At 29.6% G+C, this 18,230-nt stretch overlaps 4 protein-coding genes across 6 annotated transcripts; 1 reads left to right on the forward strand and 3 right to left on the reverse strand.

Moving 5' to 3' along the window:
• Nucleotides 1-1,004: 1,004 nt before the first annotated feature.
• Nucleotides 1,005-5,248, reverse strand: LOC145189063 (proline-, glutamic acid- and leucine-rich protein 1-like). Of its 2 annotated transcripts, none has more exons than XM_090086616.1 (4): nt 5,116-5,248; nt 4,128-4,434; nt 2,562-3,910; nt 1,005-1,504 (listed from the first exon to the last, which is right to left on the reverse strand). In XM_090086616.1, the coding sequence occupies exons 2-4, from the start codon at nt 4,276-4,278 to the stop codon at nt 1,028-1,030; spliced, it is 1,977 nt and encodes a 658-aa protein (XP_089942742.1). In that variant the 5' UTR covers nt 4,279-4,434; nt 5,116-5,248; the 3' UTR covers nt 1,005-1,027. The 2 variants fall into 2 exon arrangements, with proteins under 2 accessions (XP_089942742.1, XP_089942741.1); XM_090086615.1 differs by having other exon boundaries at nt 4,976-5,167.
• Nucleotides 5,249-5,563: 315 nt separating this feature from the next.
• Nucleotides 5,564-6,318, forward strand: LOC149888633 (zinc finger BED domain-containing protein 4-like). The gene is made up of 2 exons (XM_090089100.1): nt 5,564-5,858; nt 5,921-6,318. Exons 1-2 carry the CDS (start codon nt 5,564-5,566, stop codon nt 6,316-6,318), a joined length of 693 nt encoding a protein of 230 aa, XP_089945226.1.
• A 5,351-nt stretch (nt 6,319-11,669) lies between these two features.
• Nucleotides 11,670-14,807, reverse strand: LOC149888634 (ATP-dependent DNA helicase PIF1-like). Of its 2 annotated transcripts, XM_090088337.1 has the most exons (3): nt 14,684-14,807; nt 14,285-14,518; nt 11,670-13,462 (listed from the first exon to the last, which is right to left on the reverse strand). In XM_090088337.1, the coding sequence occupies exon 3, from the start codon at nt 12,402-12,404 to the stop codon at nt 12,099-12,101; it is 306 nt and encodes a 101-aa protein (XP_089944463.1). In that variant the 5' UTR covers nt 12,405-13,462; nt 14,285-14,518; nt 14,684-14,807; the 3' UTR covers nt 11,670-12,098. The 2 variants fall into 2 exon arrangements, with proteins under 2 accessions (XP_089944463.1, XP_089944464.1); XM_090088338.1 differs by lacking the exons at nt 14,285-14,518; nt 14,684-14,807 and adding an exon at nt 13,571-14,270.
• Nucleotides 14,684-16,486, reverse strand: LOC149888635 (uncharacterized). Its single transcript, XM_090088336.1, has 2 exons — nt 16,399-16,486; nt 14,684-16,301 (listed from the first exon to the last, which is right to left on the reverse strand). The coding sequence occupies exon 2, from the start codon at nt 15,552-15,554 to the stop codon at nt 15,207-15,209; it is 348 nt and encodes a 115-aa protein (XP_089944462.1). The 5' UTR covers nt 15,555-16,301; nt 16,399-16,486; the 3' UTR covers nt 14,684-15,206.
• Nucleotides 16,487-18,230: the final 1,744 nt, after the last annotated feature.

Below are 18,230 nucleotides of genomic sequence, written 5' to 3' on the forward strand. Positions count from 1 at the left end.
TCAATGTATACATGCGGAGATAAAATGTTAGCTGCATTTACTAATAGATCAATGTATACATGCGGAGATAAAATGTTAGCTGCATTTACTAATAGATCAATGTATACATGCGGAGATAAAATGTTAGCTGCATTTACTAATAGATCAATGTATACATGCGGAGATAAAATGTTAGCTGCATTTACTAAAAGATCAAATTTCACGCAGCCTTTTCACAACTGAAATTGTTTTAGCTAAAAAGAAATTCAGCTTAACGTTGTGAAGAACCAAAGAGCTATCCTTCTCAGGTAGTCTTTTTTAATGCCATGATTCTATTTTTATTTTATTTAAATTGGTTATCTCTCCTAAGCCGAAAGTTTCACATTGTGTAATGTCAGTCCATGAAACATATTTGAATTTTTTTAAGGTCAGCATTAAATACTATTGGGTGTTTTTTTTTTAATTGTTAGTTAATGTTGTGATACACACTTTGATCAACTGCGTGGACTGACTTCCCAGCTTTCTGGCTGTAAAATCACATTAAAGCAAGAAAATTGCATACCTATTACATAAAAAAACAACAAAATGTAGCTAAGGAAATTTACAACTAGTGAGATATGATGCAGTAATTTTTTTTTTTTTTTTTTTTTTTAATGACTGTAAATTAGCTGAATATAAAATATTACTTAAGTAAGGTGTATCAAAACATAATTAAATATGATCTATAAAAACATGTCGTCCTTGTTTCCTGATTAATCAATTAAATTTATAGTGTTTTTATGCCATCATTTTAACCGTCTATAAATTTTGAACTGTTGACAATCTAAATTTAGAAACTCAGAAACTAACTAATGCATTAAGTTTCGAAATATCTTTATCCCATTGATTTGATTTTAAGAGAGGTAGTCCATTTTTCCTCACTCCTCTAAGTCTGCATAAAAAAAAGCCCGAAAAAAAAAAGAAAAAAAAAAAAAAAAAAAAAAGCCATTCAAGTCAGCGTTTAAGAAGAAGTGATAACGACAAACTTTCTTAAAGAAGAAAAAAAAAATTATTCTTCAAAAAAACTACTCAAAATTTCATTAACTTCTTGTGACTCTATTAAAACAGCCTGATCGTCATCTGTAATTTTTGCGGAACTTGATACTTTTTTCACAACGGAATTATATTCTTTGTCTTCGGATTGACTTCGATTTCTTTTTCTCGTAGTTAAAAGTGGGACACACTCGATATTGTTTTCTTCTTCGCTGCTATCAACAACTAATATACTATTTTGCTGATTAGATGGAATATCTGTTAGATGTGGCATTTCACTTGGTGTCACAGAATCCTGGGAAGGTTGCAAATATTTAGCGTTTTGAGTCGAGTTTAAACCGTCCAAACGATCATTATTTTCCAATACAACTTCAGATGATTCAGAAAATTTTGAGCCTAAATTTTCTTGCACTGTTGACGGTCCTTTTACGTTCACTAGATCTTGCTGAAATAACTTGAATAAGTTTTGTTTCTCTAAATTGTCTTTCTTTACCTAAACAATATATATATATATATATATATATATATATATATATATATATATATATATATATATATATATATATATATATATATATATATATATATATATATATATATATATATATATATATATAGTAAAAATAGAAAACCTATTGTGTACTTAATTTCTATTACATAAACATAATAGAATATAAAATCATTATTTAAAATGAAGAAGAGTGGCATAAATTTTGTTTTTTGACCAACGTAAAGTACTCTAATTTAAGGTTAAAAGGAAAATAAAAAGCCAAAAACCATACCAAAATGCTAATAGTTGCCATTTTCTGATCATCATTAGTTATCAAGCTATATCACTATGCAAATTGGCATGTTTACAGTGGCACCAATTAAGTTTAAGATGATGCTCTTTAAAAAGGTTAATAGACTAAAACTTTTACAAATTAAAACTTTTAACACTATCATAAACTACTTTTCATATTTTCACTAATTTTATCTGGACTTAAATGTTGAGAGAAAATTCCAAGAAGAAAATGCTAAGACAGTTGCTTATCTCCATAGCAATCAATGTTTGGCAGTTATGAGCCTAAAGAAAAGAATTTTTTTAGATTCCTATAGCAAATCCTAATGTCATTCCTTTGCTTTCCATCTCACAAAAAATTTCATTTTTAGATTGCATATTGGACTGGTCAGTTTTTCGTATAGAATTTTATTTTAATTTTATCTTTTAATTAAAAATAATAACCAATATAATAAATTAAAGGCTGTTTTATCAAGTTTGTAAAATAAAAAATTAACAATCAAAAAATTTGGTAACTTTGTAATCTTTATGTGTTTAAAAACTACAATGATTACAGGAAAGAACTTTTAATTTTAAACAAAAAAAACCAGTCTAACTACTTATCACAAATAAATGGCCTTTGAAATTGAAAAAATATTTATTCGAACTATAAGTTAGAGCACTAGTCAAAAAACAAAACAAGTACCAAATCTTCATTTGAAACTACAATCTTTCATAACCTGTAACAAAAAAGGGACAAATAATATACATTTAAAATCCAAAAAAATACCTGTAACATAGTTATAGCTTGTTCTTTAGCATCATTTTTCTCTGATGCTTCATTACGAAATGAAGGATTTGAACTGTGGATTTTTGTATCACACAGAGTTAAACACACTTCACAATATTCTGACACTAAACAGCATTCATCTTTTGCACCCATATGGAAAAGCATTAAAAGAGAGGAGACTGGCACTTTTACAGAATGGTGGTTTAGATTTACTAATGCATTTACATTTTGAAAAAGCATCTTTCGAACATGGCTATTACTGTATATGGTTGCAGTCATATTATTAACACTATAAATCAATTGTAGAGCACTAAATATGTAGTTAATAATCAGCTTTAAACAACTGCCTTCTAAAATAGATCCTGAGTTATTTAATAAAATTTCAAGAAGTTTAAGGGCAGAAAAGGCCCGCTGCTCTTGAAGATTTGTTGCAGGTTCTTGATAAGTAGAATTATTCAATTCTTCCTGTATCATCTGAGATAAGTTATTCTTTTTCTTTTTCTTCTTTGAACTTTCAACATTGATTAAGACAAGATTGTCAGAACTATCATATCTCAAATCAGCAATTACATACTTTAAAACTTCCTCCACAAAAGTACTTCTAGATGCTATACCTTTCCACTTTGTAAAAACTATACCTAAGCTTTTATAAGCATTAACAGAACAAGAATCTCTAGAAAAACCAACAAATATTAGCTTTAGAAGAACATAACTATAAGGTAGGAGCAAGGTAGAGAACTGGTGTATTGAATAACAAATACTTTTTTGTAATTCATTCAAAATTCTTGAGATAGATGCATCCACTCCAAGTCTTTTGTGTGTTTCACTGATGGTGATGTGAGTAAGTTCAGAAACAGTCATAAAGAGTGTTATTAGATGATTGATTGGAAAATCTATTTTAAAAGGTATTGGTTGCGTAATAAAAGCAGTAACAACAAATAATAGTCTGGTTAAATGTAAACAGGTGTGTGGTAAAATCCCGGTTACATTATCTTCAAGTGGTGGCAGTATTAGAAGTTTCATATCAATGTCATTAAATAAATGTCTTTCTTTACCCATTAAATTATCTGAAAGTGACAATGTTAAATGTAAAATTGTTTTTAGAACTCTTTTAAACAGTAACTCATAACGTTCAGCATGTTTAATCCTTCGCTCACCACCAGATCCACATAATGCTAACAATGGAAAGCAAGAACTAGCAGATATACTTACTGCTTCATGTGAAGAAAACAAAGCTGACATAATAAGTTTTTCAATGTCATTATAATATCGACCACATGGTCCTGGATAATATTGAATACAAGTTGAAAGCAGAATGAAGGTTTCACATATAACATCCAAATTAGGCTCTAAATGAAATGCATAAAAGAAATAAGATACCAAGCAAAAAAAGTAATGGTTCAGACCATTATTTTTCTTGTTTGGTACAAAACATTAAAAAAAAAACACAAGCTATTTAAAATCCACAAAACAATTTAAAAGATATTGGATAAAAGTCATATTTCGAACTGTGGGCGTATTGATGTATAACTTGAAAAATGTACAAAAAACGTTTTTAAGGCTTACCAAGAACTATCACTAGAAAAGGTTCAACAGTTTTTAAAGCAATCTCTCTAGATAACTTATCAAATCCAGCAGATCTTTTTAGCAAATAAATAACAATACTGAAACACAACTTTAATATGCTATCTACTGGGAATGTGCTAATTACTTGCATTACTTGCCTAATCCATGATGTAGCATATTCATCCAAAACATCAATTTTGCTTTTTTTTACTATAACATTTAAAAGACATAAACCCTGCAATTGTTGCCATTTATCTTTACTGTTAAAGAGTTCCCTGATTTTGGATAAAACTTCATTGAGATCATTCTAAAATAAATAAAACATAACAGATGATTTTGTAAATAGTGACATTATTAATAATAAAACAATATAAGGGTTTTAGAAGAAAATGTAAAAATAAAACAAACTAAAAGTTCTTTTGCGAATTAAAGCCATATTTTAAACTTTCTTTGTAAACTTGCGTTGTAAATGAGATTTTAATACACATATTATAATTATTAAGAGACAATTTATTCACTACCAAGACAGTTATATATGAGCTGTTTTTATTTGATTTTTAGAGTATAGAATATCAAAATTCAATACAGAACAAACTTTGGTTATAGAATTAATCTTTTATCTCTTCTTATTTATCATTATTTGTCTATTGTTTTATATGAATGTATGGAACCTTGTGAACCCACATGTATATAATATGTAGTTTTATAAATAAAGATTTCCTTTTTTTTTTTAAAGTAAATTTTGTACCTCCCATCTTAAAACAAAATATATGCAGGCATAAGTAAACAGACCATAGGTAGTTAAAAAAACAAGATTCACTTCTAACAAAAAAATGCATTAAGATTACTTTGTGAATTTGACCATCACATTTTAGTCTCTCAAACAATTGAATATTCATCTTCAGATGACCAATTTTTATTACAAAAACTTAAACTGCATTAAGGGCAATGTGATTGATGCTGTTAATGTAGAAAATATAAAACAAACCGTAACACGTGTTTGGAGGATTTTCGTCAGAATTTTTTGTCGGAATTGCCGTAATTCCACATAATTTGACTCAAGCAAGGAGGTTTAATACACAGGAGACGGTGTTGCGTTAAAAAAGTTAGTCGTTAAAAAAGTTTATTAAATGTGAAATCTGCGCATGCGCAAAATCATTAAAACTTTTTTAACGCCTTACGGCGTTAAAAAAGTTTGCCCGTTGTTGCGTTAAAAAAGTTAGTCGTTAAAAAAGTTAACAAATAGTTCTGCGCCTGCGTTTCGCATGCGCAGTACGGTCAAAGGAGCGTTCGTTAGGGAATGAAATTAGACGTTAAAAAAGTTGCATTGTTTCATTAGGGTATGTAAAATAATAAAAATTAGTGTATACTTTATATTAAAAATGGCTGTCCATGTTTACTCAGTTGATGAAATTATTTTATACTTTATGTTAAAAATGGCTGTCCATGTTTACTCAGTTGCTGAATTCATAAGCTTTACTACTGATATATGGACCAGTAGTTCAAATGAAAGCTTCATGAGCCTGACAGGTCACTGTTTAGACAATACATTTAATCAGAAAACTGTTGTACTTAGAGTAGCTCCATTTCCTGAGCGGCATACAGCAGCAAATATTGCTGAATTGATTGAAGATATGGCTGAATTTAAAATATCACCTTCAAAAATTCATTTAATAGCTAGAGATAATGGTAGAAATATTGTCAAGGCTATTAAAGATAGCCCATATGATAGTATGGCTTGTTTTTACACACACTGCAACTAGTAATTAATGAGTGTATTTTTGAACAAACAGTTGTCAAGAATGTCATTGCAAACTGGCATTCAATTGTTGGGCATTTCAGCCATTCTCCCCAAGTCTGCCCTAAACTTAAAGCTCTTCAAGTAGCAAACAATGTTCCTAAGCACAAACTTATTCAAAATGTTCCAAAAAGGTGGAATAGTACCTGTCATATGTTAGAACTAATTTATGATGAAAGGAAACCTCGAACCATATATGCACTTGAAAATGGTAAGCTTCCTTTATTAAATGCAAACAAATTGATGATTATTGGACAGTTTTGTGTTTTGCTAAAAGATTTCCACAAAACAAGAGTTCGCTTGAGTGAAAGAATATCTATTGTCTCAGATATTATACCACAGATACAGTTTTTGAAACATTTCATTAATAAACCTTTAATTGATGACAGCTAATTCAATGGAGAATAGTTTCAAACAATATACTGATAACTATAACATCATCTTGTCAATATTTCTTAATCCCAGATTCAAATTAAAAATGTTCAAAAATGAAAACACCTTTTCAGCTGCTAAAACAAGTACTGAGAACATAACCATTCAACTTATTAAAACCCATGAAAATATAAAAAACATCAAAGTTACTGAAAATGATCGGTCTGCAGCTTGTGACATTGAAAATATTGACTCAGAATTAGGAAATAATGGTACATTACTAAATGAATAGAAAGATATAGTACAAATGGGTTTTGATAATTGCTTTGAAGAACTTGTAGGATTTAATTCTAAATAAATCGGTCAACCACAAACTTTAATTTCAAATGAAACTTTATTAAACAAAATTCAACACAACTCAAATGAAGACCTTATTGACAAAGAAAGCAATCTTTTGTTGTGGTGGAAATCACAGAAAACCAAAATGCGACTATTAGCAAAGCTTGCTTTAAAGTATTTAAGCTGCCCACTGTCTTCTGTGGAGAGTGAAAGACTTTTTAGTATAGGTGGAAATGTATATACTGCAAAGAGATATAGCTTAACAGGAGCTCATGGTGAAATGTTAATATTTTTGAACTATAATATGAGAATTTAAAAATATTTGATTTTGTATATATTACTATAATTAGTATAGTATAATTCTTTTAGAAGTGAGTATCTATGTTCTATTTTTTCATGAAATATAATTTATTTAGGAGTTTAAAAGCTTTGATACTATGAGGAGGTCAAATGAAAAAGAAAATGTCATGAAAATTGTATAACTTTGTAGAATTAGAAAATTACAGGGAAAAAAAATTTGGAAAAAATAATTGAAACTCTCTTTGAGAGCTTTTGCTCAAAAATAAAAAAAGAATGCTTCCCAATGCCTTAATCAAAATATCAAAGCATATTCTGTTGTGGATTTGAGGGTTGCGCAAATTAAAGAGTATCGTTAGCCAGGGTAACTTTGGTCAGTTTTGGCAGTTTTTCTTAAACATCTCTGAATCTTATTAACTTTTTACAGTTTTCTCTTGTGGTAATAACATTATAGGTCTTGGCTATAGGCCTCTATATTTATTTTTTTAATTTTTTTATTACAAATATTTATTTTTAAACGCCGAAAAGTGACCAATGTTTTATCATGTTTGATCAATAATACCCCTGCTATGGGGTAACATTGGTCACTTTTTGGAGTTTTAAAAAATCATCAGCCCTTAAACACTTAGAGAAACATGAAAAGAACATTTAAATGGACAAAAAATTTTGCAACTAGCTCCCTGTTATTGTGCAAAAGTCATTAACAGTCATTTTCTAGTAGGTCATTATCGTCATCTGAGGATGATGACACTTGTTCAACTCTTGCCCTTTTCTTGTTATTCTTGGTGTTACTGTTATTCTTGGTGTTATTGTTATTCTTTGATGTGGTAGGAGTTGTGTTATTCAGCAGATCTTGCGGTGTTATCGCTTTGCCAGATGTGATCTTTTTCCCTCTGGTGCGATTTGTTTTCCCATCCTGTCCACAATCTTTCACTAATAGACCTTCTATATCTTCATTGAATGCTTCCTTAACAATACTACCGGTACCTCCTCCAATGTCTTTGTTAACCTGTGGCAAACGCTTCATGACCATTTCTTTATCGAAGGGAAATATTCCACTAGCCTTGAAGTCAGATCTCAAATTATCGCTTTTCAATTGACGTTGCAGTAGAGCAAGAAGACCGAGGAACTGATTTTTTGGTATTGATTCTTTGATGCGCGTTTCTATTTTTAGCGGACGGAAAACAGCAACGTCCAGCGGTTAAAGCAAATGGGAAGCGTATATTCCGAACTTTCGACTAGTCTTTCTCACGCTTACTCTTCCAGTTAAACATTCTTTTATAGCATTGGATGTTTCTTGACTGTATGAAGTTGCATATGCTCTTGAACCACGCTTTTGCTTATATTTCCTCGGCATTTTCACCGGCTAAGAATTCAAATGGTTCAATAAATGTATCAGAAGTGTCAAAACATGCCAAAATAAACTCAATATAGTCTACGAAGTAACTGTGCTATATTCACAAAAACTGTTGATATACCAAATTTGTTGATATAATAGTCGATATATATTGTTGGTATCTCTAACAAAATTAAAACATGTTATCTTTGTTAAATTTTAGGAATTTAAAAAAAAATCAACAATTGACCCCGGTCAACAAAGTCACCCCGGCGACCAAAGTTACCCCGGTTGACGGTACCATTTTGAATACTTTTTTAACGGGCAAACTTTTTTAACGCCGTAAGGCGTTAAAAAAGTTGTAATTATTTTGCGCATGCGCAGATTTCACATTTAATAAACTTTTTTAACGACTAACTTTTTTAACGCAACACCGTTAAAAAAGTATTCAAAATGGTACCGTCAACCGGGGTAACTTTGGTCGCCGGGGTGACTTTGTTGACCAGGGTCAATTGTTGATTTTTTTTTAAATTCCGAAAATTTAACAAAGATAACATGTTTTATTTTTGTTAGAGATACCAACAATATATATCGACTATTATATCAACAAATTTGGTATATCAACAGTTTTTGTGAATATAGCACAGTTACTTCGTAGACTACATTGAGTTTATTTTGGCATTTTTTGACACTTCTGATACATTTATTGAACCATTTGAATTCTTAGCCGGTGAAAATGCCGAGGAAATATAAGCGAAAGCGTGGTTCAAGAGCATATGCAACTTCATACAGTTAAGAAACGCTGTCCAATGCTATAAAAGAATGTTTATCTGGAAGAATAAGCGTGAGAAAGGCTAGTCGACAGTTCGGAATATACGCTTCCCATTTGCTTCAACCGCTGGACGTTGTTGTTTTCCGTCCGCTAAAGATAGAAACGCGCATCAAACAATCAATACCAAAAAATGTGGAATATTTCCCTTCGATAAAGAAATGGTCATGAAGCGTTTGCCACAGGTTAACAAAGACATTGGAGGAGGTACCGGTAGTACTGTTAAGGAAGTATTCAATGAAGATATAGAAGGTCTATTAGTGAAAGATTGTGGACAGGATGGGAAAACAAATCGCACCAGAGGGAAAAAGATCACACCTGGCAAAGCGATAACACCGCAAGATCTGGTGAATAACACAACTCCTACAACATCAAAGAATAACAATAACACCAAGAATAACAGTAACACCAAGAATAACAAGAAAAGGGCAAGAGTTGAACAAGTGTCATCATCCTCAGATGACGATAATGACCTACTAGAAAATGACTTTTAATGACTTTACTTTTGCACTAGCTTTTGGGAGCTAGTTGCAAAAATTTTTGTCCATTTAAATGTTCTTTTCATGTTTCTCTAAGTGTTTAAGGACTGATGATTTTTTAAAACTCCAAAAAGTGACCAATGCTACCCCATAGCAGGGGTATTATTGATCAAACATGATAAAAACCTGGGGTAACATTGGTCACTTTTCGGCGTTTAAAAACAAGTATTTGTAATAAAAAAATTAAAAAAATAAATATAGAGGCCTATAGCCAAGACCTATAATGTTATTACCACAAGAGAAAACTGTAAAAAATTAATAAGATTCAGAGATGTTTAAGAAAAACTGCCAAAACTGACCAAAATTACCCCAGCTAATGATACTCTTTTATTTGCGCAACCCTCAAATCCACAACAGAATATGCTTTGAAATTTTGATTAAGGCATAGGGAGGCATTCTTTTTTATTTTTGAGCAAAAGCTCTCAAAGAGAGTTTCAATTATTTTTTCCAAATTTTTTTTCCCTGTAATTTTCTAATTCTACAAAGTTATACAATTTTCATGACATTTTTTTTTTCATTTGACCTCCTCAGAGTATCAAAGATTTTAAACTCCTAAATAAAGTATATTTCATGAAAAAATAGTACACAGATACTCCTAAAAGAACTATACTAATTATAATAACTAGCAAAAAAAGCAACCCGTAATACGGGTTATGGTCGGTCTGTTAATTTATAGTGGGTGTTTTCCACAATTTAAAGTTGCTAAACCATAACTATTACCCTTTTAGAAAAACGCCTTCAAATTAAAAAATATGCGGAGGTAAAATAATTTACCAATTATTTAACATTTGAGTAATTTACAACTGAAATAGGTCATATCAGTGTAAGGCAGAACCATTTTCCTCGACATTACTAAGTTCAAAACAATACGTTTTTAGTTACTTACACAAAATAATATTACTTCCTCATGCTTTAAATTGACGAAAAAGTAAAGCTAAATTCGTGTTATTTTTATAACGTGAAATTTAATTAATAAGATTAATATAAAGCGAACGTAAATGTTACATGAATTAATAATTCTTTGGCATCCCCTTGATACATATTTCTTTAACAAAGGAAATTGTCTTTAAAACGTTAAATGCACACAACTAAATAAATTTATTCAAAATATCTGACCATTTGACTATTGCTATTTATGGCACTAATCTGACCATTTTTATATGTGGCCTCGTTGTTTCAATAATTTTTAGTAAAACGTTATTTGCTACCATTTATTAAAAATTCCTTTTGTTACTCGAAATTTAATTCTCTTTAATAATTATACACTAATAAAGGACCTCCCTTCCCCGTTTTTCCCTTAATGGTGGTAAGGAGAATAGATTTATCTTTATTAAGAGTTATAAAGTTTTTGATGAAGACCTTCTACCAGAATAATAAAATGTAAAACAATGATTTACATGTATAACAATTTTTTCTTTTTAATATATATAACAATTTTTTCTTTCCTCAAAAGTGTTGCAAATGCAAACTAAGATAATTAATTAGTTTAACACCTTATAAAATTTAAGTAACTCGATATTTGACAAATGCGCAAAACTACAATTATAAACCAAAGATCCCCAAAGTTACGTACAACATAATTAGGAGTAAAATAGAGAAGATTTTTAATAATTGAACTAATTGCATATATTTATATCATTTTAACTGACAAAAATTTACAATAAAAGGTAATCATGTTTTTTTTTATAAATCATATAAATGCGTCAATCGTAAATCTTAAAGAAAAAAAAAAAGGAATTATAATACCATAACAAAAAAAAACCAAAACCAAAAAAACCAAAAAAAAAAACACCACATAAAAACCGAAAATCGATTTACCTATTTATAGTAACCTATTTTGACATGGCAGTTAATATAAACATTTATCGAAAATTTAACTATAAAATCTATTTCGAAGTACAAAAGGATTAACATAGCTAATATATATATATATATATATATATATATATATATATATATATATATATATATATATATATATATATATATATATATATATCTTAATATAATTAGTACAAAAACATCACTGGGCTGGCAAGGTTATCAATCTTGCTCAACATAATCCCAAGTCACACCACTTTGAAAACATGGAAACAATATAATTTAAACATATATACAACTATAAACGAATATGGTTTTATATAACACATATAAACACATTTTATAACAATATTAAATGACAGATATATTTATCAAAAACTATAAAAAATATATATATATTAAAATAATAAATAAATTTATACAAACAAAATGTGCTAACAACTTACAAACAGTAAATTTTCAAAATAAAAATCTTAAGACTATAAATTAAGAACATTAAAAAATATAACATTATTTGTGTAATACTTTTCATCTACCACACCTTGAATGAGATGTTTATTAATTTTAAAAAAAACAAACTATTAAATGCTCTCATTCTTGAACATTCTTGACTATGAGAGAAAAATGGTTTTTTTTTGAGCTATACTCCAACTCTATTAAATGTTTGACCTTGACTTTTATTAATTGTCATTGAATAAGCCAATCTGACAGGAAACTGACGACTTTTCAGAACAAAAGGTAAATTAGAACCTGATGGAGCCAACTGAATTTGAGGAACAAAAACCCGTTTACCACCAGAAACACCTGTCAAATCCTCTGCATCAATATATTTATTTTGAAGAGCACAAACTTTTATTCGAGTACCATTGCATAACCCAGCTTTGAGATCTAAATATCTAAGTAGCATTATTACACAACCAATTTTCAATTTTAAACAATGTGGCATACCTGATGGAGTTAAGCTGTTCAAACACTCAACAGGAAAGTCATTTCTTTCATTAAGGTCATCAGTATCAATTTGATCAGCACTTACATAAATTTTGACCTTACCCGGCAGACATTCAAGCACTTCTTCATTGATTGATAATGAATCAACATTAGTTGGTATTAAAATCACACATTTAGAATAATCATTTTGATCAGCATCTCCAAAAATCTTTTCAACAATCGATTTATTTTCTCTAATAATGCACTTATTTGGTATTTTAATGCATCTTTTTTAAGGATCCTCCTCTTTGACAGGTATTGTTCCATTCCCAAGTTTTAGTAGCAATTGGGAAAATTCACCTTCTCCATCTTCTACTCTCATATTTCCAGTTCATGCAAACTTCTGCACACATTGCCAATGCAAAGAACATTTTATACACAATTCTACTATCTCAGCTGGTTGTCCTCTTTTCACAACAGGCAGAATTTGCGTAAAGTCACCACCAAAAAGAATGATTTTTCCTCAGAAAGGAAAGTTGTTGTTGCAAATATCTTTTAACAACCTATCAACTGCATTTAATTCTTTACATGCTCATGTAAGACATTAAACTGGTTGCTTCTCAGTTTGTTTTGGTTATTTCTGATGAAAGCAAGGTGCTGGCCTTTGATTTTAACATACGCATCAATAGCATATTGCTGAAACAGTTTTTTGCCATAAAAGAGTGAAGAAAAAAATTGTCTAACTGAAAGTTTATATTGTAATACTGAGAAAATGTAACATGATTTCTAACCAATATAGCACATTCAGGGTTGTGAACCAATTGATTATGCCAACCAGCATCACCCCTTGGAAAAAATAGAGGATAAACCATAGGATCTAAGTTGGCAGACATATTTGATAGAGTTTTAAGAGGATGACCTCTTGGGTAAATAACATCTTCCCTGGAAACAGGTAGTACACCAACAAATACAACTGCAACTTCATTATGTGAAGGGAGACTAATAGCGATTATAGCAATTTATGCTGGAACATCATGATTCCAAAAGATTTATAGCAAAATCATGTAGTAAACAGCGCTAAAAACAAAAAAATCAAATTGAGATAAAACAAATTGTATATATGGCAAAATAATTTGTATTGGCTTTTAGTAAATGATTAAAAGCAGTGATTTTTAACAAAATTACCTATTTAACATTTTTAATAACAGACACAAACATGAAGTTAAGCCAAATGTCTATTAACTCAAAAGATAACAAAAAAACATCACAGCAACAACACACACCATAAGTAAATATATGTATATAATATAACTTAAGATAATATTCATATATAACAAAACATAAGTAACAACATTACACAAAATGTTATTAAAATACATTATGTATTTTTAGAATAATCTTTAACAATAATGGCTTGAAAACAGCAAGACCTAAAGCAGTAATAGTTTGACGCTAAAAACTATTGTGTAACCCTCTGTTAAAAGTACATCACTTGGCAGGCAGAGTTGACAAATCTTGCTCTACACATTTACCAAGTCACAGCACTTTGAAAACACGGAAACAACATAATATAAACACATGTACCAACTATAAACACAATAAATGTGTTTAAATAAGTATATAAGGTTATATATATACCTTATATACATATTTCAACACAATTTTAAAACAATTATATAACACATATTAACACATACACGAACAATAAAAAAACACTTTACATTGTTGTAAAAACATATTGATAAAACAACTATAAGGCACTTCTTTCAACATATACATACATATCAAAAAAGCATATATGCAAACAATGTGTGCAAACAAAAATCTTAAAAATAACGCCATAAAATTTAAAAAGATTCAAAGTAAACAAAATATATATTTACAAACAATACTCTTTACCTTCTTTTTTTTTCATAAGAACTGTAATCCTCATAACAAAATTTAACCTTTTCATACAATAACATGTGACATGCCATGTCAGTGTTGGTACAAAATTTTAATTTATTTTTCTAAATTTTCTAAAAAAGAACAAAAATAATTAAAAGCATCACAGAAATTTCAAAGTAGTAATAACTATTTTATGGAAGTAGCATTAGTGTAACTTTAAATAATATCCATACCCCTATTTTCTTTCTAAAAATTAAAATAACAAAAATAAAAATGCTGAAAGAAAAGCTAAAACAAACAAAATACAAACAATTTAAAAGATTAAAATCCTTTCTACTTTTTCTGATAAAAATTTAAATCCTTTCTACTTTAGCTAATAAAAATGTATATATAACTATTTTATATACTTACTTCAATTATAATATGATCTTAACGATTATCATTTCTCTTAATATGATTCTTTATGTAATATATCTAAACTAATGATTAGATTTCAAAAGGAAAAAAGTTTCAACTTGCTGAAGAGATCTTTCTCCAATGGCCGCGTGCATTTAGAGAACGCGCTTTTTCAAAGCCTAGTTAAACGTTAAACGTTTCTGTGCTAATTATATTAAGATATATACAAAATCAAATATTTTTAGTTTCTGATATTATAGTTAAGAAATGTTAACATTTCACCATGAAGTCCTGTTAAGCTTTTTCTCTTTGCAGTATATACATTTCCACCAATACTAAAAAGTCTTTCACTCTCCACAGAAGACAGTGGGCAGCTTAAATACTTTAAAGCAAGCTTTGCTAATAGTCGCATTATGGTTTTCTGTGATTTCCACCACAACAAAAGATTGCTTTCTTTGTCAATAAGGTCTTCATTTGAGTAGAGTTGAATTTTGTTTAACAAACTTTCATTTGTAATTAAAGTTTGTGGTTGACCAATTTATTTAGAATTAAATCCTACAAGTTCTTCGAAGTAATTGTCAAAACCCATTTCTACTATATCTTTGTATTCATTTAGTACTGTACGATTATTTTTATATTCTGAGTCAATATTTTCAATATCACAAGCTGCAGACCAATCATTTTCAGTAACTTTGATGTTTTTTATATTTTCATGGGTTTTAATAAGTTGAATGGTTATGTTTTCAATACTTGTTTTGGCAGCTGAAAAGGCGTTTTCATTTTTGAACATTTTCAATTTGAATCTGGGATCAAGAAATGTTGACAAGATGATGTTATAGTTATCAGTATATTGTTTGAAACTATTCTCCATTGAATTAGTTGTCATCAATTAAAGCTTTATTAATGAAATGTTTCAAAAACTGTATCTGTGGTATAATATCTGAGACAATAGAATTTCTTTCACTCAAACAAACTCTTGTTTTGTGGAAATCTTTTAGCAAAACACAAAACTGTCCAATAATCATCCATTTGTTTGCATTTAATAAAGGAAGCTTACCATTTTCAAGTGCATATATGGTTAGAGGTTTCCTTTGTTTATAAACTCGTTCTAACATATGACAGGTACTATTCCACCTTGTTGGAACATTTTGAATAAGTTTGTGCTTAGGAACATTGTTTGCTACTTGAAGAGCTTTAAGTTTAGGGCAGGCTTGGGGAGAATGGCTGAAATGCCCAACAATTGAATGGTAGTTTTCAATTACATTCTTGACAACTGTTTGTTCAAAAATACACTCATTAATTACTAGTTGCAGTGTGTGTTAAAACAAGCCATACTATTATATGGGCTATCTTAATAATAGCCTTAACAATATTTATACCATTGTCTCTAGCTATTAAATGAATTTTTGAAGGTGACATTTTAAATTCAGCCATAATATCTTCAATCAATTCAGCAATATTTGCTGCTGAATGCCTCTCAGGAAATGGAGCTACTCTATGTACAACAGTTTTCTGATTAAATGTATTATCTAAACAGTGACCTGTCAGGCTCATGAAGCTTTCATTTGAACTACTGGTCCATATATCAAAAGTAAAGCTTATGAATTTAGCAACTGAGTAACCATGGACAGCCCTTTTTAATATAAAGTATAAAATAATTTCATCAACTGAGTAAACATGACAGCCATTTTTAATTTAAAGTATGAACTAATTTTTAATATTTTACATACCCTAACGAAACGATGCAACTTTTTTAACGCCAAATTTCATTCCCTAACGAACGCTTTTTAACCATACTGCGCACGCGTAACGCATGCGCAAAACTATGTATTAACTTTTTTAACGACTAACTTTTTTAACGCAACAACGGCACGGTATATACGTTTATATAAAACGCGCTGAAGCCAGTTTTGAAAGTCAGCCGCCATCTTGGTTGACCCAAAACATTTTTATATTTTGCGCAGAACTATGGAAAAAACACAGATGAAACGAAATCAAAGCACTGCAACAAGTCAATAAATAATTCGCCAGTTATACTTTCGAGGTTATATTATGTTACAATGAATTGTTTGCTAACTGATTATCTGGTTCAGCTTATTCCAAAATATATGGAATACTGAAACAGACATTCAGATAGTTGTATGTCAACACAAAATTAGCAGACACCATGTTTTACACAGTATGAACGTTTCTTGTGGAAATAAAAACAAGCGTTTGTGAATTGATATACTGACTGCAAAATTGCATGGCACCTTACATCTGACAAGTATAATGAATCATTGCTGTTGTGTTCTACATTGATTCTGAACAACTTTTCACAAAAAATGCAAATGTCATGATCATCTTTTGAGGGAAATATCAATAATGCAGCTTTTGTTTTCAAGTTAATGCATATTGTTCTTGTTTGCTACTTGTATTTAGCGCTGAAATACATGTTTCACAGTGTAGCGAATTCCCCAGAATTTACCCTAAATACAGCAAATCCTGCAATACAAACCACAATACTTTGTGAACATGTAGACAAACAACTAGCATCAGGAACTTAAAAATAATCATGATCAGTAACAGAGTTTTCTAGTAGTTCAATAATCCTGTTTCTGCTAATAGAGCTATTCAAAACACTAACAGAAGGAACATCAATGTTTTCAATGTTTTGGTATTTACTAGAAGCAGTCAAAATAGGTACAATTTGCAATGGCAAACAGTTTCCATGAAAAATATCTTGAATATCATTATGCACCAGCAATTTTTTATGTTCCAATAAACTGTTTTGCTGAAGGGTATTTATTACAACCCAATAAACCTCCTTTTTTTTCCAAAAAAAAATTACTGTACCTATGAAAAGTAATGCCACCAGCACAATCTCTTGAAGTGCACCCATAGGCAGAACAAGATACCAGTGCTTAGTTTGCAAGTACTTTTCAGCATACCAGTACAAACCAGGATATAGCTTATAAATTTGAATACTTAACACAAACCAGGATATAGCTTACAAATTTGAAATTTAACACAAAAAAGATTTTGTGTTAAATTCCAAATTTGTAAGCTATTTCCTATTGAATAACTTAGGGTAGTAAAAGACATGCATTTAAAAACACTGTCAATTTTGGAAGGGGAATTTCAGAAAAATCACTTAATAGTTTTTTATTGAAATAAATATATTATATGTGAGTTTTTTTTTGCAATAAATATACTACATATGATTTTTTACTTATAACTTTGTCATTATTTTAGATCAGTAGTAAAAATTTGTCGTTTGTTTGATATCTTTATTGCTGTGTTTATAACCTCACCATTATCAAAATATGAATTTATCAACTTTCATTTTTATACTTTGCAGAAAACTTTGGAAAACTTTCTCTCTGTATCAACCATTTACATAACATTTAAATATAATGCCACCACTACAATCTCTTGAAGTACACCCATAAGCAGAACAAGATGGCATGTCAATTTAAATCTGTTTATCAATATTTATCATTTTATTATTATTCAGTGTAAATCATATAAAGCTAAATAAAAATCTTATATACATGTAAATACATACTTGTTTCAACTCACA

This window comes from Hydra viridissima, unplaced genomic scaffold (genome assembly GCF_058129835.1).
Source record: "Hydra viridissima isolate aposymbiotic clone 2 unplaced genomic scaffold, HvirCarnegie_v1 scaffold_5, whole genome shotgun sequence".
In the NCBI taxonomy this organism is placed as follows: Eukaryota; Metazoa; Cnidaria; class Hydrozoa; order Anthoathecata; family Hydridae; genus Hydra; species Hydra viridissima.